Source organism: Gopherus evgoodei, chromosome 8, assembly GCF_007399415.2.
Source record: "Gopherus evgoodei ecotype Sinaloan lineage chromosome 8, rGopEvg1_v1.p, whole genome shotgun sequence".
Classification (NCBI taxonomy): domain Eukaryota; kingdom Metazoa; phylum Chordata; order Testudines; family Testudinidae; genus Gopherus; species Gopherus evgoodei.
Window position 1 is genome coordinate 14,155,685 of NC_044329.1, and position 24,569 is coordinate 14,180,253.

General features: G+C 40.5%; 1 protein-coding gene across 10 annotated transcripts in view; it reads right to left on the bottom strand.

Annotated features, from left to right (window-relative positions):
* Positions 1-10,009: 10,009 nt before the first annotated feature.
* The window catches only part of RAPGEF6 (Rap guanine nucleotide exchange factor 6), a 246,442-nt gene continuing 231,882 nt past the window's right edge, over positions 10,010-24,569 (bottom strand). For 8 of the 10 annotated variants that reach the window (XM_030573049.1, XM_030573048.1, XM_030573053.1 and 5 more), the window contains 3 exons: positions 19,217-19,728; positions 15,909-16,220; positions 10,010-14,118 (listed from right to left, as the gene is read on the bottom strand). In XM_030573049.1, coding sequence (XP_030428909.1) covers positions 14,093-14,118; positions 15,909-16,220; positions 19,217-19,728 — 850 coding nt within the window. In that variant the 3' untranslated portion in view covers positions 10,010-14,092. The remainder of the gene's footprint in view (positions 14,119-15,908; positions 16,221-19,216; positions 19,729-24,569) is intronic. The other 2 variants (XM_030573058.1, XM_030573054.1) reach the window with 1 other exon arrangement.

A 24,569-nucleotide genomic window follows, 5' to 3' on the forward strand; every position in this document is an offset into this window, starting at 1 on the left:
ACTGATTCCAGCTATGTATTTGCCAGTGTTCAGTTGAGAATTGGGGACTTTGACATGAGCTGGCACCTGGTCCACCAGCATTCCAGATCTAATGTGGGATCAGTACACCAGTATGTGTAACAGATTCTTGTGTCCGCGGATGGTTCATCAAACAAATCCTTCAAGGAGAGTGATTGTGGTGTCTTCATCCTGTGGCTTAATAGAGTGAGAACAAGAAAGAGTCCCAGTTCAGGCTGTATCAGCTTGAGCTGTGTGGCCAAACTGAAAGCTATTCTCACTACATTGCAAGAAATGCATAAAGCAGAAAGGAGTGAATGGTGTGATGTTTGTTGACTCCCAGGCAATGATCCTTGGTTCCTTCAGAAGAAACCAGAATGCTATCAACAAAATATAATTCATAAGGAGGCTCAAAAGATCAAACAGTGAGATAAGAAACTAACTTGTCAATGGAGTCCATCACACATTGGTGTGTATAGGAGTGAGATACCTGATGACCTTGTCAAAATTGGGTGATCGGAAACACAGGTTGGAATGACAATGGTTGAGAATATTGATGCCCTAACAAGGAAAATATTAGCTAAAATACAAGATCAAAAGATGGAAGATCCTGTGATTGATATAAAAGAATCTCAGAAAATAACATCCACTGCTGTGGATTGCTGGCCGGGCACACTGCATGAATGAAAATCAACAGCAATGGGATGAAGGTATGTCCGTACTCTGTAAGATGCATCAGGAGCCAGCTTACCACCTCCCATGTTTTTTAATGTAATATCATAAGGAAAGTGAAGCTTTTCTGATGGGATATCTTGGATCAAGCCATTACAAAGGACTACGTATGAGCTGCTGAAGTCAGTCTCGAACTTTGTGGCCTGATACGATTGTTGTAGGACAAGTCAACAACAACTACATCATCAGTATTCTGAATAGCTGCTTGGACAGGATTTTCTGCTGCAGCTTTGGCAGACACCTATGTTATGAAATCTATTTTATTTTATTTTATGTTGTTGTTACAGGTTTGCTCAGTTTGTTAGTATTGAACCGACTGGTGCTAGCACTTTGGAGGACAGGATTAGAATTCAAAAAGACCTTGACATATTGGAGAATTGGTCTGAATTCAACAAGGTGCAATTCAATAAAGACAAGTGAAAAGTACTATCCTTAACCAAGGAAAAACAAATACACAACTACAAAATGGGGAATAACTGGCTAGGCAATAATACTGCTGAAAAAGATCTGGGAGTTCCAGTGGATCACAAAATTATTAGTTACATTGGAAAAGATGTGGATCAATATGAAAACTGAAAGGTGGATAAGGAACTGGTTAAAGGGGAGACTACAATGGGTCATATTGAAAGGTGAATGCTCAGGCTGGAAGGAGGTTACTAGTGGAGTTCCTCAGGGATCAGTTTTGGGGCCAATCTTATTTAACTTTTTTATTACTGCCCTTGGCACAAAAAGCGGGAATGTGCTAATAAAGTTTGCGGATGATACAAAGCTGGGAGGTATTGCTAACACAGAGAAGGACCAGGATATCATACAGAAAGATCTGGATGACCTTGTAAACTGGAGTAATAGTAATAGGATGAAATTTAATAGTGTAAAGTGCAAGGTCATGCATTTAAGGATTAATAACAAGAATTTTAGTTATAAAATTGGGGACGCATCAGTTGGAAGTAACAGAGGCGGAGAAGAATCTTGGAGTATTGGTTGATCACAGGATGACTATTAGCCGCCAATGTGATATGGCCATTAAAAAAGCTAATGCAGTTTTTGGCTGCATCAGGCGAGGTATTTCCAGCAAAGATAAGGAGGTGTTAGTACCGTTATACAAGGCACTGGTAAGACCTCATCTGGAATACTGTGTGCAGTTCTGGTCTCCGATGCTTAAGAAGGATGAATTCAAACTGTAACAGGTTCAGAGACGGGCTACTAGGATGATCCAAGGAATGGAAAACCTGTCTTATGAAAGGAGACTCAAAGAGCTTGGCTTGTTTAGCCTAACCAAAAAAAGGCTGAGGGGGGATATGATGGCTCTTTATAAATATATCAGAGGGTTTAATATTAAGGAGGGAAAGGAATTATTTAAGCTTAGTACCAATGTGGACACAAGAACAAATGGATATAAACTGGACACTAGGAAGTTTAGACTTGAAATTAGACGAAGGTTTCTAACTATCAGAGGAGTGAAGTTCTGGAACAGCCTTCCAAGGGGAGTAGTGGGGGCAAAAGACATATCTGGCTTTAAGACTAAACTTGATAAGTTTATGGAGGGGATGGTATGATGGGATAGCCAAATTATCAGCAAGTAAGTATGCCCAGTGGTCTGTGATGGGATGGGATCTGAGTTACTACAGAGAATTCTTTCCTGGGTGCTGGCTGGTGAGTCTTGCCCACATGCTCAGGGTTTAAGTGATGGCCATATTTGGGGTCGAGAAGGAAATTTCCTCCAGGGCAGATTGGCAGAGGCCCTGGAGGTTTTTCACCTTCCTCTGCAGCATGGGGCACGGGTCACTTGCTAGAGGATTTTCTGCAGCTTGAGGTTTTCAAACCACAATTTGAGGACTTCAGTAACTCAGACATAGGTTAGGGGTTTGTTATAGAAGTGGATGGGTGAGATTGTATGGCCTGCATTGTGCAGGAGGTCAGACTAAATGATCATAATGGTCCCTTCTGACCTTAAAGACTATGAGTCTATGAATGTGAGTCAACAAGCTGATGCAGCTGTTAAAAATATACATCATTCTGCGGTGTAGTAACAGGAGTGTCATATACAAGACTTAGGCAGTAACTCTCCTGCTCTATTCAGCACTGGTGAAGCCACAGCTGGAGAACTGTGTTCAGTTCTGGGCACCACTCTTTAGGGAAGAGGTGGACAAATTGGAGACATACCAGAGATATGTTTAGAAGAGATAGTCTGGAAGACCTGACCTATGAGGAAAGGTTAAAAATCAGGGCATGTTTAGATTTGAGAAAAGAAGACTGAGGGAAGACCTGATAAGTTTTCATTATGTTAAAAAGTTGTTATAAAGAGGACAGTGATCAGTTGTTTTCCATGTCCACAGAAGGTAGGACAAGTAGTAAAAGGTCTTAACCTGCAGCAAGGGAGATTTAGATTAGATAGTAAGAAAATGTTTCCAACTATAAGTCTAGTTAAGCTCTAGAGTAGGTTTCCAAGGGACGGTGTGGAATCCCCATGATTGGAGGTTTTAAGACCAGGTTGGACAGATACCAGTCAGGTATGGTCTAGGCTAGGTCTATTTGATCTTGCTTCAGCACAGGTGGGGTGGACTAGCTGACCTCTCGAGGTCCCTTCCAGCCCTACATTTCTAGGATTCCATGACTTTTAAAAAAGTTTCACAGTGTTAACTGTCATTTTCAAAGGTGTCTAGAAGATTAGAACAACCATTTTCAGTCATTTCAATGGAACTCAGACAGTCAAATCCCTGAGGCAGCTTTGAAAATCTCAGCCATTTAGTCCATATACACTAAGAGAAGATTCTTGTATTTTTTTTAATAGCAGTAACACTTATTTTTATTACGGGTCATTTTTTTCTACTTCTAAATGGCTATTCAGTGATAAGGAAACACAATATAGAGATTAGTCATTTAGGAACTTGGGGTTGTGAACATGGAACAGTGCTGAAAGAACCACGCTGCCCTGCACACACATATCCCTTGCCGCTGGGAGAACTGTGCCTCCCGCCCCCCCAACTCACCCATGCCCCCTTCACCACTGAAAGAAACTCCCTCCACACACTGTTTCACCCTTAGGAATTCATTATTTTAAGTTTTCAAAAATTCTATTAGTTTTCATTTTTTGGATAAAATAAAGCCTTTAAAATAAAGGCTGAAGAGATGGACATAGGCTGCCAAGGAGCCTTGTTGGTGGCAGAGACCGCCATGAGACGGTTGGTGTGCCGAGAAGCATGGGATAGTGTTGACCCATTTAAGTCTCTGTACCCTTTGTGCAGTGGAGGTTATCTTGGTACTGACTCTGAATAAGCCAGTTTAGAGATCTGCTGGGGATGAGCCCGGGGGGTTCCCTGAAAAGGGGAGGCAGAAAGGCAGGAGCTGGTACTTCAGCCTGTAGCGTGGAAGAGGGGCTGCAGTGAAGCCTTGCAGCCTGCCTATGGATTGAGAGAGTAAAAATCCACCTCTCAGACCTTTGCTAGTTCCCTGCACATAGCCCAGTGACTCAGGCTGCAAGCACAAAGGGATGTTCATTGTTCGGGAATAAACATTTTAAAAGGACTTTAACACAGCCTTTTCCCTGAATATTTGCACATCTAAACCTGCATGACAGCTGCTGCCCTACTTAACTGCACTCAAGCCTAGATTCTCAAAAGGATGAATTTCAAAAGCAACCAGCTAAAATGATATGCAATGCTACCCTCTGGTGGCAATTCTTCCACTCACCACCACTGCATTTAATTCATACCCCTCAGCTTTTGCACTGTGGTTCCTTTTGAATGATTAATGATCTAACTACTGCACAGCGGGATGATGTTGTCTGACATATTACAAATAGACCAACAGATATTGCCTCTTTCTGGATTTACAAAGGATATATAGATCTGAATGCAGAGCTGAGCTCTCTTCTGAAGGTGCTCAGAAGTGCAGACAAAAGAACCAAAGGGCTTAAAAAATAAGTCATGAATATAATACTTTAAAAATGCGTGTGTGTGTGGGAGGGTCTGTCTCAATTTCCTTTGCTGAATACTTTGTTTCTCTGACACTAAGATATGTCAGCACTTGACAAACCGATTAAAAGCTTGTGTCTAATTGCTCTGCAGCTTCTTTAAATACCAATGTAACCTGTGCCAAATTTCAAACAAATACTCCTCAGTGATCCTCTACAGCAATAGAGTTATGAGCCCTTTTCCATGGGATTTTCAACAGTGAAAACAGGTAAGATCAACAGTGACTTAACTCTGCTCCAAGTGACGTCAATGGGAGTTTTTCCACCATTGACTTAAATGAGAACAGAGCTAAAGCCAGTGTTGAGCCCTTCTGAGAACCCCACCCTCTCTGGCTTCTAAATCCTACGACTAGATAGGAGTGATGGGCACGAATCCCCATTTACTGCTAGACCGGACCCTGGCATTTTTCTTTTCTTTCAGGGTTAAGAGGTTTGCATTTGTTCCCTACACGTGGCTGTAACAGGTTTTATTCTGTCATTTGAAATTGTCAGGTGTCTCGGAGAACAGCCACACACCCAATATGATCAAGATACAGGAAGTCTGCCATGTGGGGATGCCAGAGATCAAAGGGGAAGGAAGCGCATGCTATGAAGTAATCTGTCAAAGAAGAAAACAGCTACCCATGGGAAATAGAAAACAGATGCATTTTACTTTCCAATTTTAAAGCATTCTTAGTCTTCTATAATTAACGGAAAGAGTTCAGAAGAGCTCTAGCCACTTGTTGCGTAAATTTCCTGTGTCTAACTGGCTGACTCAGTCTTTTCCTGTGCTCTACAGGCCGAGTGAAAATTTCTGCCAATGGAAAAAGTAGTTTTTTGCATATGATAGTGAATGCTGGTGGTCTCGTCTCAGTATGTACTCATGGACCTCATGCTTCAGAGTTTCAATATCATGCTTCAGGGTTTAAGCCAATCTCTATCAGAGACCAGAATGAGACCTGTGGAGTTGCAGGGAGGTGAAGATTATCCCAGATTTGCCGATTGTGGGGGTTCTGACACCTTCCCCTGAAGTATCCTTTCTGACAGAAGGTGCTGGTCACTGTCAGAGATGGGACATTGGACCAGATAGACCTTGGGTCTGATCCTGTCTGGTAATTCTTATGTGCCTATGGTTACAACCTCAAGTCTAGAAAATTATTTACTTATTCTTAAGGTTCAGTGTGAATTTGAGCATTCTGATGACCCATAAATAACTAAATGAAAGGGGGGAAATGAAGAGGTGGCATAACTGTTTTGTATGTTATATGTTGCTTAAATGAGTGTTAATTGGTGTCACTTACACATCAAGGGGACAAAAGAAACGGTTGTAGCAGGATAAGCAACCTGAAACAGGAGGGATTTATTTAGCATACAAAGGGGGTATAATTAGAAACAACTGGATGAAATTAAGGGAAATTTACACTGAATATCAAGAGAAAAGGAGCTTTCTTTATAATGAGTCCTATTGACCTGTACAATAGTTTCCCAAAGAAAGTGGTGGACACGTTAATTTATTATATTTAAAACAACTCTTCTCCAGGAACAAGGCAAGGGATGGGCACTTGTAGGTAACAGAGCCTGGGCCTTTTGTCTTTTACGTGGTCTTGACAACTCCTGAGGCAGGAGGGGGACTTCTCAAAAAACCCTGTTTGTGGAGACCCTCCGGGGTTGTTGAGGATTTTCCTGCCCTCTCCTGAGTCACTTTGAATAGTACAGGAGGAAAGGGAGCGGGATCGCCTTGCTGTCTGAAAAGCAAAAAGGGTTCACAACAGAACACATTCACTGTAGGGACAGGAAAGAGCTCCACTTCTTTCCCTGGGATTAGACTGAGAAAACACGTTACAGATGCTAGTCGCATCGCTCAATGTGCTACTGGAAGGCGCTCAGATACTATGGTGATGAGTGCAGAGCAAGAATCAACACAGAAAAGTTTGGAATCTGCCTACTTCTTCTCCGCCCCAGGAGAGACCTCATGGGTGAGTCAGTGTGAGGGCTTCCCCTGTCTGGAGAGAGAGAGAGGGCCCAGGGAATGTTCAGCCATGGAGCAGACACTGAATGGGTACATCCAGCCTTGAGGCAGTGTCTGTCTTTTTGTCCTGTATCTTGCTCAGTGGAATTCTGGTCCATGCGCTGGATTTTTAGGTATTATCTGTTATAATAATTACAGATAAATACCCAACACTGCATCAGCTTGTGTAAAAAGATGTGGCTTGCAGCACTGGAAGTTAGTCTGACAATTTACTCTCGCCTCAGAGAGGGAAAACCCACCCACGCCATCTACTTGCCCTCTTGTGCAATCTCAACACAAGGAAAGGGCCGCTTGGTGTTTCAAGCTCAATGACAAGAATAAGTAGAGCAAATGAAGTGTCCATCTTGAGGAAAAAGCCAGGCTGACCAGAATCTTGAACAGGAGACTGTGGCTGTAGGAATTAGGATTTAGGAGGGAAGATATTTTCCTGTACATCTGAGACCTTCCTGCCTCTGTTTTGACTGGTTAAGGGTTTTGTCTTATTGGTTATTTTCTGACAATATGCAGTGAAGGAACCTCTTGCCTTCCTGAGGTATTGAGCTGAGCCACCGCCCTCCTGTTCCAAAGGGAAGTACGTGTGGGGAGTGGCAGGTGGGCGCAGGGAGACTTGCACCACTATTCTCTAAATGCAGCGCTTCCACCAGTGGTTTATTACAGAAGGCAGGTAAAACACTATTTGTTCTAGTCTGTGGGGGGCTTTGCAACTGAAGAGGGGCAAATACCTGGGAAGTGCACAGTAGGAGGCTCTGGGAGTCTGGAAGGAAGCCTGTTTGCTTTTTCAAACCGTCTGGTGCCCATTTCAGTACATCCACTTGGCCTTGACTAAGTAAAACAGAGGATGTTTTGTACATGGGAGGCATCTCTCACTTGCTCTGCTGTAATCCCATGCTAGAGCAGGTACACAGGAAGTGGAGTCCATATGTACTTCTGTTGTGGGCACAGCCTGCCTGGAGTGCTCCCTTTAGCACGGAGATTAGTCTGTGGAATGAAGATGGGGAGATCCCTTCCTGCTTGGGAGAGACAGAGCCTTTTCCCCAGCAGAGTGAGAGTCCGAGGGCAGTCCCTGCTCTGATGCTAACAGACAAGGCTTCACAGCAGCAGTAGGGTAAAGCCAGGAGCATTTCTCTGGAGGCCGAGGGGAAGGGAGTCTGAAGCAGAGCACAGCTAGAAGTCACCACACAGGAGAAAGGCTAAGACCCCATTTTACGTGACTTACTCATCGAAGTTGTAAATTAGTTCCTTAAGTGGGCACTTGCTTCTTTTGGGACATGGTGCCTCGGGAACAGGTAAGACTTACCCCTGAGCAGACTGTGTGGGGTACCTCATTTGCAAAACTGGTGCTCCTGGTTACACTTTCCCATAGCTGCTTTATAGGGGGAATAGGCCCCAACGTGCTTGTCTGACCCCAAAACCACATGCCCTGGGCGAATGAGGATTGGTTGGAAGCAGACAGGCCACAGCTTGCCCATAGCTGCACCTGAAAGGTTGCTATAGAGGTATAGCACCTCCTGAACCACTTCCGTGGTTGTGAGGGTGGGGCACCTGGTAGTGAGGTGCTGCACCAGAGGATCCAGAGGGTTAGTGCCTCAGGGCTTCTGCTGAGGAGAGGGAGGTGGGAGCTAGAGGCTGGAAGAAGGTCACTCTCGTGAAGAAAAAAAAATGCAAATTCAAAGGGGAAAACAAACTTAGGATTGGTTTACACTAAAGCTGTAAGTCGACCTAAGTTACTCTACCTCAGTTACACAACCGCGCTGTCGACGGGAGACGCTCTCCCGCCAACTTACCTTCCGCCTCTCGGGGAGCTGGAGTACAGTTGACGGGAGAGTGCTCTCCCATTGATTTAGCGGGTCTTCACCAGACCCGCTAAATCGACACAGCTGCATCGATCGCTGCGGTGCCCATTTAGCTATAAGTATAAACAAGCCCTTAGTGGGAAGAACTGAACTTAAGTTAACTTGTGTCATAGCTGGAGGCAAAATTTCTGGTGGCCTGATGTGAGCTGCAGGCCCTTGTCCTACAGTCCCAGCAGCAACCTTTTACCACCTCCCAATGCCACAGGAAAGTTGCCTGCCGATTTGTGGAAGAGGGGAGAAGTTATGCAGCAGAACAGCAATGAGCTCTGTGTTTCAATCTCAGTTACTCTGCCTGCAGACCCAAGGTTAAGCATTTTGTCAAGAAAATCTGATCAACACTGAAGGTGCTAAATTCCTCCATCCCTCCCTTCCCCAACCAGGCTCCCATTGCTCTATCCTATTTTTATTCCTATTTAAAACAGGAACACTCCATTGCTGTTCCTCACCAGGGCTGAGGGTGATGCCACTTCTCACTTTGCATATTCCTAGGACTGAACTCTGTCTCAGGCCATGTCTACACTTAAAGTTTTGCAGCGCTGGTAGTTACAGCTGTGTTCGTACAGCTGTGTAGGGCCAGCGCTGCAGTGTGGCCACACTGACAGCTACCAGCGCTGCAGTGTGGCCACATTTGCAGCACTTGCAGCGCTGTTGGGAGTGGTGCATTGTGGGCAGCTATCCCAGCATTCAAGTGGCTGCAACGTGCTTTTCAAAAGAGGGGGGTGGGGTGGAATGTGACAGGGAGCGTGGAGGAGACAGACAGAATGGATTTTTGGAGCTGACACTGTTCTCAGCTCCCTGCCTTGCAAGTTCTAAGGACTGGAAGACACACAGTGCCTACCTTCAATCATTTTAAAAGTTCTGACCCCTTCCCTCACCCCTCTCTCATTCACTAAATGCAAATTATGTACTCCTAAATAGCCGTCAGACCAGATAAGCATCTGCTCAACACGGACTTCCCCCTCCCCCTCTGCCGTGTGAGCGTGCTGTTTCTCTCTTCAAGCAAACAGCTGTGAACATTCCAAAGTAATTCCCCTGCCTGCCTCCGCTCGCTCAGCAAACAGGAGCTGTGTTTGTTTTTTAAATAAGCAGTTTGGCTGAACTCCGAGCTCTCCCTTTCTTCCGGTTTGTTGTGGACAGGAATTCTGGGATACCTCCTTATACCCCGGAGGTCAATAAAAGCGCTGGTGGGCGTCCACACTTGCTGACCAACGCTGGATCACCAGCGCTGGAATCCCTACACCCGAGGCTCGACCGGGTGTACAGCCAGCGCTGCAACCAGGGAGTTGCAGCGCTGGCTGTGCTTTGCAAGTGTGGCCACATCCTAAGTTGCAGCGCAGTAACCCCCTCACCAGCGCTGCAACTCTCTAGTGTAGCCATGGCCTCAGTGGAATCCTCTGCTTGGTTACACACTTTTATGATCAAAGAAGGCCAACTTAAAACAATGAATGTATGTAGATTGTTTATTGATTCCAACATATTAGTAGATTGGATAATAAACAGTACTTTTAAACATTCTCTTAACCAAAAATATAACAAATATTTACAATCACTCAGTAAAAATACAAAAAGCATACAGAGGCACTGTCTTTCTAAAAGACATAAGTGTAAGAGGTATCAAAAAATAGGAGACACATTGCTTGTTACGGAATACTTTACAATCACTGACTTGTGCAGTACAATTGCTATTGGAATATCATTACATCTGTGCAGTTTTTGTCAATATGCTCATATATTTAGAATGTTATTAATACCAAGCTACACTGCATTCCAGGTATATAAAAATAAAAATAAAAAAACAAAAAAGCACAACATAAGCTAAAGCTGACTTGGGAATTCCAGATGGATTTTTCTCCCCATTTTTAAATAAAATGTATAAAGCTTTTCTAAAGAGAGAGTATCCCTTTTTTCTAATCTGTTTTTCTGAAGGCAGTCATAAGTATATCTTTTTTAAAAAACTAATTCTAATATATATATAAAAACTTAAAATGACATTTGCATTGTTGTCTGCAATCACATGATCTGAGAGAGAAAGAATGAAGAAAGACTTTTCAGATTTATCTTTTGCAAGAGAATTATTGATAGAAAGCAGAGTCTTTCTGCAAACGTTGATTGCTATAGGCTCAACCTTGGAAGTGCTGGCCAACCTCCATCTCCCATTGACTTCAATGGGCAAGGATGGCACTCGGCACATCACATAATCATGACCTGTAAGAATTAGAAGGAAGCTATGAATCTCACCCTGCAATCATCTCCCACATAAGAAGCCTCACTGGCCCCAGTGACTCTACTCAGTGAGTTTGGATTAAGCACGAGTAAGAAACGGCCTCATATTCCCACTCTGGTAATGACTGCTGATCATTCAACTCCTCTTATTGTCCAACACTTAAAGTTTGCATATTGCAAATATTTGAAGGAATTCTCCTTTAGTTTACTGAACTGTATTTATGGGACAGGTAAACTAATATAACAGAAGCTCAGTTGTCTAATTTCATTATATGGAGGCCAGTTAAGTTAAAGGTACTACGATTGGTTGGAAGGTTCTTTCTGAATGATTTGGAAGGCTGAGATTTTAATAGCACAATGAAATATCACAATGCAGGCAAAAAAATCAAATCAAATCAAATCAAATCCTTCACTCATCACTTATGAGCAAACAAATAATTAGTGAAAGAGCAAGCAACAAAATGTAAATGCAGGAAGAATATTAGCGGGGACATGAATTGCTCAGCAGAAGTTAGGGCTGTGTAAGAGAAAGAAATCCAAAGGGATAGAGTGCTGTACAGGTAAGTCAGCTCACATTTTTTGGTTCCATGAGCTACCACTTACATGAAACGTAAAACCCGAATTAAGCAGTCTTAATTCACAATTTTCAAAGCTGAAAAAAGGGATAATGTCTCTTCAAATCTATACAAGACACACTGCATTTGGCTATCGTCCCCGATCAATGTGATCAGCTGAATTAAAAACCAAACGAAGTCACAGCAAGGACAAGCAGAGGCAAGCCACACTGTCCAAGAAGAAGCAGAAAAAGTAGCTCATTTATCAATAGTTTATGCATGATTTATTTACACTAGTTGTACTGTCTAATAGGAAAATATGATTAGCAAGACTTTTACTCACTTTAAAAACAATGTCCTGAAAAGTACTGCTGAACAGATTGATGCTGATGTGCAAACACCAAGTTTAAATGGGTAATCAATATCAAATGGCTGGCTTAATGGATACCAGATGAGGGCCCCAATCCAGCTCCCATGGGAGTCATTGGGAGTTTTCCCACTAACATCAGTGAAAGCAGTATCAGGCCCTTAGATAGAAAGGAGGTCACCTCAAGAACAAAGACTTAATCCTTTACCTTTGTTCAACAGGCTGAAATAAACTACAAATCAATATCTGAGGTCACTGAAGCCTTAGGACTTAATTTACCTGGCACAAAACACATGATTTTCTGATTAAAATGGTAAGCCTATTGTGCACGCCGCTTAGAAGCTAACAAACAATTACAATTTACTGTGGGATTACTAGAATTTGCAATTTATATCTTGCAAGACATCATTTTAAGGATTAAGAAGTTAACATTATATATGCTGAAAGTAATCATTTTGCCCTAGACCATTTTGACACTTATATTAATCTTGATTCATTAAGGCCTACACAAGTTCATTGTAAACATTAAGGCCTTGACGAAGAAGAAAGTATCCTTTAAGAAACAGCTAATCTGTTTTTCAATATGATTTTTCAGCTATTTACTCCTCAGATGTTCATACCAAAAAATCTAACATATAGTCAATCAACTAATTATGAATTAGGCAGCCTCTCCCCACATTACTGCTCTTGACTGATTTAGGATTTCAGGATACAAGGATCAATACAGAGTACAATCCAGCCACAGGATAATATTAAATCTGGCACACACATGAACATAAGCAAAAGTTTGATCGAACACATTCTCATGTTTGTCAACATCAGTCCCAAGTAGATATGGGTGATGCGCATCAAAGGCTTTGGGTTGTTTTTGGTACTTGTGTCTTTTTTAGAAAATGCTGCATTTGCCCTACACCAGGAAAAAAAATAAAAGAAATTTTAAAACTCCTCATAACGTAATATATAAATTCTTTGAGGCACCTGTAAAATGACAAACATCTATCTAACTTAGTCTGTAAACATCCCCATTAAGATTTACAAGTAAAATGTTAAAACATGGATCCACACATTCAACTCCAATTATAATGTTTGATTGGGTTATCCCGTGCTAGAACAAGAAAGAAAATGCAGGTATTTCCAGTTTTACCCCATGTGCTCTGGTTGGCTAAGTAAAATTAAAGCAAGCAACTTATCTTACCCTAATTGTACAAAAAGAACATGAACCGTGGCTCCATCCAAGTAAAAACCCCCACCGATTACAACTGGGCCAAGATTTCACTCTAAAACTTGAAACATTCTAATCTAATTCATTGGACAAATGCGGTAGGTTTTCAGAATCATAATACTATATTGTACTATATCTCAAATGTTCACTTTCACAAATATTATTCCATAACGGCTTGTGTTGATATAAAATTTGCATTTATTTACTGTATTATGTGCAATGGCCTATGGTTAAAATGCTATATTAATACATTTTCTGTCTACTCCATAATGGGAGTGGTAACAAATTTTCCTTTTAAATAATTCCAGTACCTAAAATATTTGAATTTTGGTACAAGTAGAAAAAATGTGGGAGAAGAACTCCAGTTATTTTCCCAGCAGGCTGATAGTTAAAGACATATTTTTCAGGGTTTTCTAGAGCAGGACCAAGAGATGGCAGTGTTTCATTGCTGTATGCACATTAACTTCCAAATCCTCTATTCTATTTACATTAAGTACACACCCAAAATCCCGGTATTTCTAAAGGAGTTGTTAGGCCTGTCTGTTTCAATAGCACAAAGAATATTAACATGTATCTAAGCTAGTACCCATTTTCTTTGCCAGCGTTCACACTAGCCAACCAGAGCACTCCCAGTACAAATAAAAGAAACTCCCCGATAAACTCCAAATAAATAAATTACTTTTTCAGATACTGTCGCAGCGTCCCCAATTTTGCTTAAGTATGTAAAATAACATCCTTAATTTTAGAATTATAATGGTCATTGGGAAAATATATATCACAGAAATCTACCAAAAGAATTACAAGGTATTATACAGAAGAATGCTTCCAAGTTTCAAGTGGTTCTTGACAATTGGTGGTCCCAATGTACTAAGATTGGTCCTTCTCATCATACTGATTTCAGTTCTCAGGTAGTCTGTACTCCTTGGAAACTGGTGTTTATATCACAGGCATAAATAGTTTTCTTAGGCTGTGGTAGCTGACTGTGGTAGAGTGAAGTAAATTAGAGAGATTTATGATCCAGCCAGGTTCATATTGTCCACAACTGAGGCAAATACAACTTTTGAGGTTAGTAGCAGCAAGTTGTCAGCATTAGCTAACAATCATATGGTTCATATTCCCACGTCCCCTGTGATTTGAAGTGGTTTTCATAGATAGCCCAATGGTTAGACTGCTGATACTTGTTCATCTTCTGTAAAAGAAGAAAAACATAGTAAATTGTAACATCAGACATCTTCCATGAACATACAGTACATTATTCGATATGTTGACCAAGCCCCACCGTTTACTTCTAGTGATTCTGTGGAGACTGTACTGCCATGTAATGCTTTCAGAATCTAATGACCAGAATGAAATAAATATCCTTATTCAAAAAGTTCCTCTACCATCCTACATGTTTCTTAGCCATTTGATGAAGATAGATGGAAAAACAGATGAAATTGCATATTCTCAAAATATTACTTTGAATGCACTGGAAAATGCATTCCAGTGACTCCAAACCGTGTAGAATGGGACAGGAAAGGAGCAATTTTATGAAATGATAAAAGTTATCCAAGCATTTTAAAACTAAAGAGGAAAAATATCTAGAACTGTACAATAAGTTTCATTGCAAACATTTGGAATAAAATGTTGCTTGGCCTCTTTGTATAATTTTTTTCATCTCATAGCTCATGAGTTGGAATCATGGTATACAAGAGTAATACACACTACAGAATGATCTAATATCATGCAATGCAAAAATAGGATTGCCTTATATCACAAAGGCTTTGATTCTAAATGCATGTTGGAATTTCAAGCAAGTCAGTATTATATTCTAATTCAAAAGCTTCAGTTCATTGACAGTGGGGGAAAGGATCGGTAATACTAATGCATAACACATTGGGAGATTGAAAGAATAGCACCAATACAATAGTATGGAGTGATCTTTTACAAATACAGGAACACTTTCTGAAGCATAACACTTTACATATATATTGTGAAAGCAGCAAGGATTGTTTATGGTAGTATTGACAGTCACTTCAGACAAGGGTGTAGAAGAATTTAGTTTAAGAAGGCATTGTCAGATCAAGTTTGACCCAAATTTCAAATTTTGTAAAGACAAACTTTTACAAAATCTAAGAGCAACAAAAAAGTTTCCATTAATTTATCTTGTTCCAAAAATGCTTTAAAACATTCTCTTGCAACATTTGCACATGACAACTGCAATGTAAACCAACCAGAAATGGAAGAAAAACTAAAAGTGGAACCACCTTGTTTCCACTGTCCAGACTGAGAGAAATGCAAAAAAGTGAATCATAATTAGGATTTCAAATATTCTGCAAGAATTAATAATGTAAGATGGTATTTTTTTAAATATAATTTTTAACCTGACAGTGTCCTTTTAAGGCATCAGAATTGCTCAAATAAAAGATATAGAATTGAAGAGGAAGATTGTATAGGATCTAGCTCAGGGGCTCTCAAACTTCATTGCTCCGCGACCTCCTTCTGATAACAAAAATTACTACATGGCCGCAGGAGGGGGAACCAAAGCCTGAACCCACCTGAGCCCCTCCACCCTGGGTGGGGATGCCAAAGCTGAAACCCAAGGGCTTCAGCCCCAGGTGGAGGGCCTGTAACCTGAGCCCCATTGCCCATGGCTGACGTCCTTGGGCTTTGGCTTCAGCCCCGCGACTCCATTAGAACAGGGTCATGACCAACTTTGGGGTCTCGACCCACAGTTTGAGAACCCCTGATTAAGAGTATCTTAATTACACTTTTATAGATCTCACACATTTTGATAAAGAACGCATTAAGTGACATGTGCTTTTTGAAACACAAAGGCACACTCAATTTGAACATAAACATTTTCTTTAAAACCAGTTTACATCTCAAAGAATTACTGAGAACAACTCAAGAACATCATTCTGAGGTAACACTTGGCACAGTACTGAGACTTGATTTACATAGCAGTTCATTTAACATCTATCAAGTTAGTTAACATACCATCCTCTTCACTATCTGCGTCAGCCATATCTGCTAGTTTAGGATGGGACGGTTGCAGTTTATGCCATTGAGGCATCTTCGATGAAATACAGGCCACTGGTTCACTACTGAGAGAAGCTGATGAAAGTCTAGAGAGGTCACTATGTAGCATCTTTGACCTCTGCACTGCCACACTATAGTCTGGAGGCTTTAAGTGTGGGTGATGGGGTGATCCTTCCTTTATGTCCGCTAAAGAAATCCCCATATATCCTGGAGGGGTGGGCGGAGGCTCCCTATACCTATCGTCCTTCTTAGGTGAGGTGACACAGTACACTGGTACAAGAAATAAGCAATGGAAATGTTAATGAAGAAAACAAAGGAAACAAAACATTAAAAAAAAACCTGAAGTGTTACAATGACAAAACAGAAACTGATAACAAAAGGCAAATGCAGAAACACTGGTTATAACAGCAGCAGCAGATTTTATGCTTTTAACTTACATTTTATACTTATTTTGAAAAGTCAGTGTAATAGCAAAATGACTGAACTCATATGGTGAAAAGCCAATTGAAGTTCAATTGAACTATGGTCTCATGTTATTTAAATGCATTGAAATACTCCGATTACAATTACAGTAGTTATAATACTCTGCACTTCTATAGCAACATCCATCACAGGATTTCACAGCGCTCTACAAATATTAATGCAATTATCCTTGCAGTAATCCTGGGAGGTAAATATTCTTCACCTCCATTCTTCAGACTGGGAAACTGAAATTCAAGAGAGGTTAACTGAATTTATCCAGGGTCACAATTAGTTTGTGGTGGAGTCAGACATAGAAAGCAGACCTCTTGACTTCCAGCCCTGTTCATGAACCAAAAGAGAAGTTCTTTAAACAACTGAATTTATTGTAACAAGATTCTACTACACTTGCTGATATGCAGTATGACACTAGTACATATTCTACACTTATCTATGCTGCAGGAAGAAATCAAAAGCTCTGTATGAAGCTCTCACTAAGAAGAAAGATTGTACATAATATTTTTGGCTTCAGAAACATCCCATGGAAAGTTCCACAGGCTGACTGTGCATTCTGTGAAGAAGTACAGTAATTCTTTTTGTTTGTTTTAAACCTGCTGCCTCTTAATTTCATTGAGTGACCCCTGGGTTCTGTGAAGTATGTCGACTAACTCAAGGTTACAAATAAAATGGCTCTTATCTTTCAAGAAATCAGTATCAAATATGCCTTAACATTTTACTTGAAAAAGATCAGTGATAGTGCTATTCCAACAGCCATGTGTGGGAATCAGGGACCAATTCATGAATTTCAAGAGGAAAGAGGATGTCTTAGATGCAGCAAACATTTCCTTCAGCAAATGGTCTTCAAGCACCTCAAGAGAAATGCCACCAACCAATTAATGAGTTGGGCTCTCTGGCTCCAAAGGAACAGGAAGTCCCAACCAGACATCCTCACTTGCGTGAATGGTGGTTATTAAACAGATAAAAAGAAAAGCGAATATCCCTCCAGCAAGTGCAAGGTGTGAACATCCCCCTCATTTAAGGGAAAAAAAAGTACAAACTATCAGATATCTGGCATGTTTTACTCAGATATTTGTAAAGCGCTCTGAAGAAGAAACATTTGAATGCAAAATATTATTACTGTTACTTAAATTTTCTTATTTATTATATTCCCAAAGGTGCCTCTATCTATGAATATTGACTGTGAGAGAGTGCCATCCACTGGTAGAGTTGGTTGTAGCACCAATACTGGCATCCACACCGTTACATCTCCATTAATCTTGTAACTTCTCACAAAATAAATCACTTAGAAACCAGAACACTAAGATACCATGTAAGAAAAGGTTCAATACCTCCACTCCCATTCTGCATGTAAAACAATCCTATTAATGAGCATTTTAAAAGCGCACGAGTTCCTTGTGTGAAAAGTGTTTAGATACACTGACTGTTTAATGGCTTTTCATGAGAAATTAAGTACGAGTTCTACTGACTTGATCCTTTGCCTTAAGAGACTCCCTTATTCTGTCCTGTCCCCACTGAAATCTTCTCTTCTTTCAAAAGTCTCATCTCAAACCATCTTCCCACCTCAGAACAGACTAAACAAACGGTGAACTAAAACTAGAATATCTTTGATGTGATGTATATGATGAAGTGTGGATGAAGGGTTTTAAAAATTAAACATCTACTTGTGACCCAAGATCCACATCCACCTATTTCTCCACTTCACTGAATAGGATGCAGTGCACGTTCTGTTGAACTATGTTGCTGAATGCTTCTCAACTATGAATACATACAGTTCAGCAACATGGCTGCATGCAAGGAAAAGTGTGCGATGCGGTACATAAACAGAATTGGAAACAAGAGAGAAAGGAGTAAGAAATAGGGTGACCAGATGTCCCGATTTTATAGGGACAGTCCTGATTTTTGGGTCTTTTTCTTATATAAACTCCTATTAACACCCCCCCTCCCCATCACGATTTTTCACATTTGCTGTCTGGTCACCCTAGTAAGAGATAAACAAGACTGCATTGAGTGGCTCACATGCCAGAATGTCAGAGCTGATGAAGAGTGCACTAGTAGTTAGGATATGTTACTAGGCTAGGGCAGGGTGTGTATGCACGTGAAAGAGCATGTGCACATTAATAAAATATGCCTTTGGAAGGTATATTTTATGTGAGGAGAAAGAGTGCTTCTTTCCAGTAGTATGCAAACATCCAGTTGGCTAAGCAATCTAACAGCAGGCAGTGCAATGTGATGCTACGAAGAGAATCTGCAAAGCTTCCGGGCTCCCTATGACAGAAGTGTTATGGACACAGTGTGCTCAGTCTCTTTACATCACTAGTCAACCTCCTCCCTTACTGGTTGCTGGAAGGAGCAGTGTCAGTGGATTCTCACAGGAGGCATATCCAGACCTCCTTGGCAGAGGAAAATGTGCAGCAATAAAGGTTGTGTGGGATAGAAGCAAAAGAGGGGGGTTAAAAAAGGTGGTCCCAAAAGGAGTCTCAAGAAATAAAGGAACACTGAGAGCATACGCAGAAATGCCTGACACTTCCCTGAACATGGGCCTCCTGCATTTCCATAAGGCTGTAAGGAAGCATATTGCTTTATTCTTTTAATTTTCCTAGTTTAAAAGAAAAAAAAAAGTTGGTTTGAAAACACACTGTCTGGGTACTACTTTGATTAAAGCCACATGTAAAACTGGATTTAATATGCAACCCAGCCCCCAGATCTGCTGATGTAATTTCTTAACAACTTAATATTAAAATGCAAAACAGATGTGGAAGCTTCCATAGGTTTTTGGCTTGGCTTACCTATCAGGCCTTTTTCTGTACTTGAAGTAACAGTTTTATAATTTGCATCAGTGGTTGGCTTAGAGTCCAAAACCTCAGTCTGCTCTGCTGTGGAGTGCTCCAGCCCTCTCCGTTTAATTGTCCCATAGTTTGTTTCATACGTGTCTGACAGAGAGCTCGACGAGGCCCAGCTTTGCCGAGATTGATCATGTTCCGTGCTGGCTTTTGACTGTCGGTTATTTTTGGAAAAGGCTTCAGAATACAAATAAGTCTCTTCAGAGCAACAGTTTGTGGGTTCTACTTCAGCAATGGGTCCATCTAGATGAGTGTGGCGGTAAGCACTCAAAAGATCCCAACTTTTCTGGTTCTGGATATTCTGAAAATTATCATGAGAACTACTTGAACATGAAGTCCAGCTTCCACGGCCACTGTCTGCAGCTTCTACTGTGATATGTTCGTGGGAGATCTCCTCATTACTCATGGAAGATGTGACAGCCAACCCTCTGATTATAGCAGGTCTAGTTAGTGACCAACTAAATTTGAAGACAAAATAAATTAGGAAGATAAAACACAAGTTTGTAGAGAAATAACTAGGACTGTCAAGCAATTAAAAAAATTAATTGTGCAATTAAATGCACTGTTAAACAAAAAATACTATTTATTTAAATATTTTTGGATGTTTTCTACATTTTCAAATATATTTATTTCAATTACAGCACAGAATAAAAGTGTACAGTGCTCACTGTATATTTTATACATATTTGCACCCTAAAAAAACAAAAGGAACAGTATTTTTCAGTTCACCTAATATAAGTACTATAGTAGTGCAATCTCTTTATCATGAAGGTTGAACTTCCAAATGTAGAATTAATGTACCAAAAATGCATTCAAAAATAAAAAGGTAAAATTTTAGCGCCTGCAAGTCCACTCAGTGCTACTTCTTCTTCAGCCAATCACTCAGACAAACAAGTTTGTTTACATTTGCAGGAGACAATGCTGCCTGCTTCTTGTTTACAATGTCACCTGAAAATGAGAACAGGCGTTCGCATGGCACTGTTGTAGCCGGCATCTCAAGATATTTATGTGCCAGATGCGCTAAAGATTCATATGTCCCTTAATGCTTTAACCACCATTCCAGGGACATGCATCCATGCTGATGATGGGTTCTGCTCAATAACAACCCAAAACAGTGAGGACTGACATGTTCATTTTCATTAACTGAGTCAGATGCCACCATCTGGTGGAATCTCCATCCTTAGAAGTTTTCAAGGCCCAGCTTGACAAAGCCTTGGCTGGGATGATTCAGTTGGTGTTGGTCCTGCTTTGAGCAGAAGATTGGACTAGATGGTCTCCTGAGGTCTCTTCCAAACCTAATATTCTATTATTCTATTCTATGATTCAATAGAAGATTGTTTTCTTTTTTGGTAGGTCAGATTCTGGAGTTTCTGCACTGGAGTGTTGCTCTTTTACGACTTCCAAAAGCACGTCCAACACCTCATCTCTCTCAGATTTTGGAATGCACTTTAGATTTTTAAGCCTTGGGTTGAGTGCTGTAGCTATCTTTAGAAATCTTACATTGGTACCGTCTTTGCATTTTGTCAAATCTGCAGTGAAAGTGTTCTTAAAATGAATATGTGCTGGGTCATCATCTGAGACTGCTAGAACATGAAATATATGGCAGAATGCGGGTAAAACAGAGCAGGGGATGTACAATTCTCCCCTAAAGAGTTCAGTCACAAATTAAATTAATGGATTTTTTTTTAATGAGTGTCATCAGCATTCCTCTGGAATGGTGGCCGAAGCATGAGGGGGCATATGAATGTTTAGCATATCTGACATGTAAATACCTTGTAATGTAGGCTACGAAAGTGCCATGCAAATGAATGGTCTCACTTTCTGATGACATTGTAAATTAAGAGGGCAGCATGTAAATGTAAACAAACTTGTTTGTCTTAGCAATTGGCTGAATAAGAAGTAGGACTGAGTGGACTTGTAGGCTCTAAAGTTTTACATTGTTGTGTTTTGTGTTTTTGAGTGCAGTTATATAACAAAAAATATTCTAAATTTGTAAGTTACACTTTCATGACAAAGAGAGTGCACTACCGTACTTGTATGACGTGAATTGAAAAATAAAATTTCTTGTTTATCATTTTTACAGTGCAAATATTTGTCATAAAAATAATATACACTTTGTATTCTGTATTTTAATTGAAAGCAATACATATGAAAATGTAGAAAAACATCCAAAATATTTTATAAATTTCACTTGGTATTTTATTGTTTAACAGTGTGATTAAATATGTGATTACTTTTTTTGAATTAATCATGTGAGTTAACTGCGATTGACAGCCCTAAAAATAACATTTACCCCCCAAAGTAAAAATACATTCAAATAAAATAAAAAATAAAATGCATCTTTCATAAACAAAACTAGATTTTTTTATGTTGCAGAAATGCAGAAAAAACCCACATATTGAAATTGATCTGTTACAGACATTTGTTTGTATGCAGACTACAACAGAAGTTATTTAAGATAAAAAGTATTGCAAGGCTGTAGATCCCTAATGTGTGTGATAAAGTTGGAAAATGGCTACATTATTTCTCATGAATATTATGCGCGACTTGGTTTCCCTGCTCAATTTTGTATTGCTATCTTCCTGAACTCAACTCAGACTGCAGCTAGGAGTTGACCTAGACAAGAAACAAAACAAGAACTGAGCCCACATCTATACGTACAGTGCTGAAGCGGCGCAGCTGCACCGGCGCAGCTAGGCTTCTGCAGTGTGTCTGGTGAAGATGCTCTATGCTGACGGGGGAGAACTCTCCCATTGGCATAATAAAACCACCTCTGTGAGGGGCAGAAGCGATGTCGGTGGGAGAAGCTCTCCCGCCGACATAGTGCTGTGCACACAAGTGTTTATGTCGGTGTAACATGTCGCTCAGGGAGGGTGGAATATTCAGATCCCGGAGCAATGTAAGTTTTGCTGACATAAGCTGTAGTGTAGACATAGTTTCGGACAATTTCAGGTGCACACCTTCAGAGCAGCTAAGAAATCAGTTAGACCATTACTGGGAGATGCTACTTCGAGGTACTGGGGAAAAAAACCTGTTAACTTTGCTACAGGCTGAGATCCTAAAAAAATCAAAAAGACACTGAATGGTTTAAAAGGTGCCCCTGGCAGAAAGGGAGGAAGGAAGTGGTCAGCCCCACAGTATGCTGACACACAGACAGAGACAGAGGGAATATGCTGTAAGCTGACCACCCAACTCCAAGAGGTGGAAGCAGCCAGACCCACTTAAGCTATGGAAAGAGAGGTTAAGCTTAGGTAAGGAACTATGCATGTAGGTTTCTTTTGTTATTATATATCCACTTCTCTAAGGGCTGGTCCACACTACGGGAGGAAATCGATCTTAGATATGCAACTTCAGCTACGTGAATAACGTAGCTGAAGTCGAATATCTAAGATCGGATTACTCACCCGTCCTCACCGCGTGGGATCGATGTTCGCGGCTCTCCCTGTCGATTCCGCAACTCCGTTGGGGTTGATGGAGTTCCGGAATCGATATAAGCACGCTCGGGGATCGATATATCGCGTCTAGATGAGACGCGATATATCGATCCCCGAGCAATCGATTTTAACCCGCCGATACGGCGGGTAGTCTGGACGTAGCCGTAGTGTTGTGTACCTTTTGACAAAATCAGTCATGCTTTGTTTTGAAGAAGCTGTTTCTGTATCACTGAAAACATATGTTATGGGCTCCCAGCCTAACATAACATGGCTGGCAAGCAGGAGTGTACCTTGGAGACCCCGTTGGAGCGTGGTTGGATTGCAGGATCTTACCCTAAAAAGAAGTGGAGGCATAAGCCTTGTACTTGAAAGGAGAGCACTCTGGGCTGCAAAGGGGCCTCAGGGGCAGCCTACTCAGAGACTGTGACTAAGTGGCTTAGGCATTTGTAGAGAGGATTTTAAATGGCAGAAATACTAAGATTGAAAAGGAAGCTACTTAGCACCTATTTATTTAAATGAAAAATTGTATTAATGCTGTCAGAGCATGATTAAACTTGGTTTTATATGGATCCAGAATACAGAAAGGATGCTTGCTAATCACCATTCAAAACTTTTCTGAGCAGCTCTGGATCGTGCTACAAACGAATATCAAGGATAATATATAAAATTAATCATTTACAGTATATTGACATGTTATGGAATCTAGGAACACATGTCAGAATCATGTTAGAAGCATTTTTTATTCCCTTGCCTTTCTATCTTTTGAACTCTATCAAAAATATTTATTTCAAAAAAAATTATGGAAACTAAAACATAGCAATAATTCAGAGTTCAAAGGATTTGATTTTAAACTATAAACACAAGAAAATACCAAGTTCAGGCTGCAATACTATCCTTAATGCAATAGTATGCGTTCTGAAAAACTGATTTTATGTGCTGCAGTACCCTGGCACATTGGGGTCTGCGGTAAATAAATGTCAGTATCTCTGATTAAATTGGAAGGTGCTGTACTTTCTAGAAAAAAATTATTTTAGTTTATAAAGTACACCTTAAAATAGGTCTATTATTTCCAATTTTATCACACCGGAAAAACTGGGATTGGTAAATATTCAGAAGTTATATGATCTTAGCAATGCTCTCTCTCTCCAATAGTCTCGTTGATAAGGAGAAAGCACTACAAAATACTGATTATTCTTTCTCACGTTATTTTTGGGTTTCACAGCTGCACAAGTAGACACAGCTCCTCATAGTATTCAACAATGAAAAGTGTATTATTTTTTCATAAGAAAAAAACTCATTCACTTCTCTCCATGGGCAGATCTTTGCCAGTGTGGCATATCAAGCATTAATATGACTCCTTAAAAACTGACCACTAGCTCAGCCCTGGTATTTGATATTTCAAATGTAAAGAGAATCTCCCTCCCTGAATAAAATACATTGTGGCTGAAAAGACAGCATTTGATCCCAAGAGGTACTGAGCCACTTGGTTTCAACAGAAGTTGTCAAGGCCCAGCACATCACAGGATCAAGCTCAACATTTTTAGATATACATGGCATCTTTGAATGAGCTACTGGTGGCAGCCATCTTACAAAGAAGGCAACAAAATGTCTGGTATGGGAACCTTAGAAGGCAAAAGATCATTTACTAGTTTCTAATCAGCCTCAACAATCATAAAAACAACTTACAAAATGTTTGGGTTACATATTAAACATTAAACTATTGATGTGACAGGTATTACTAATTACCAGCGATAACTGCTAGCATGCTGTTCTCATTCAGCTGCCTTCCTCAGCACTGTACAGGAGGGAATTTGTTAAATATCATTCAAGCGCTCAGCGTATTTGCATTTTCCTGCAAGAGACAT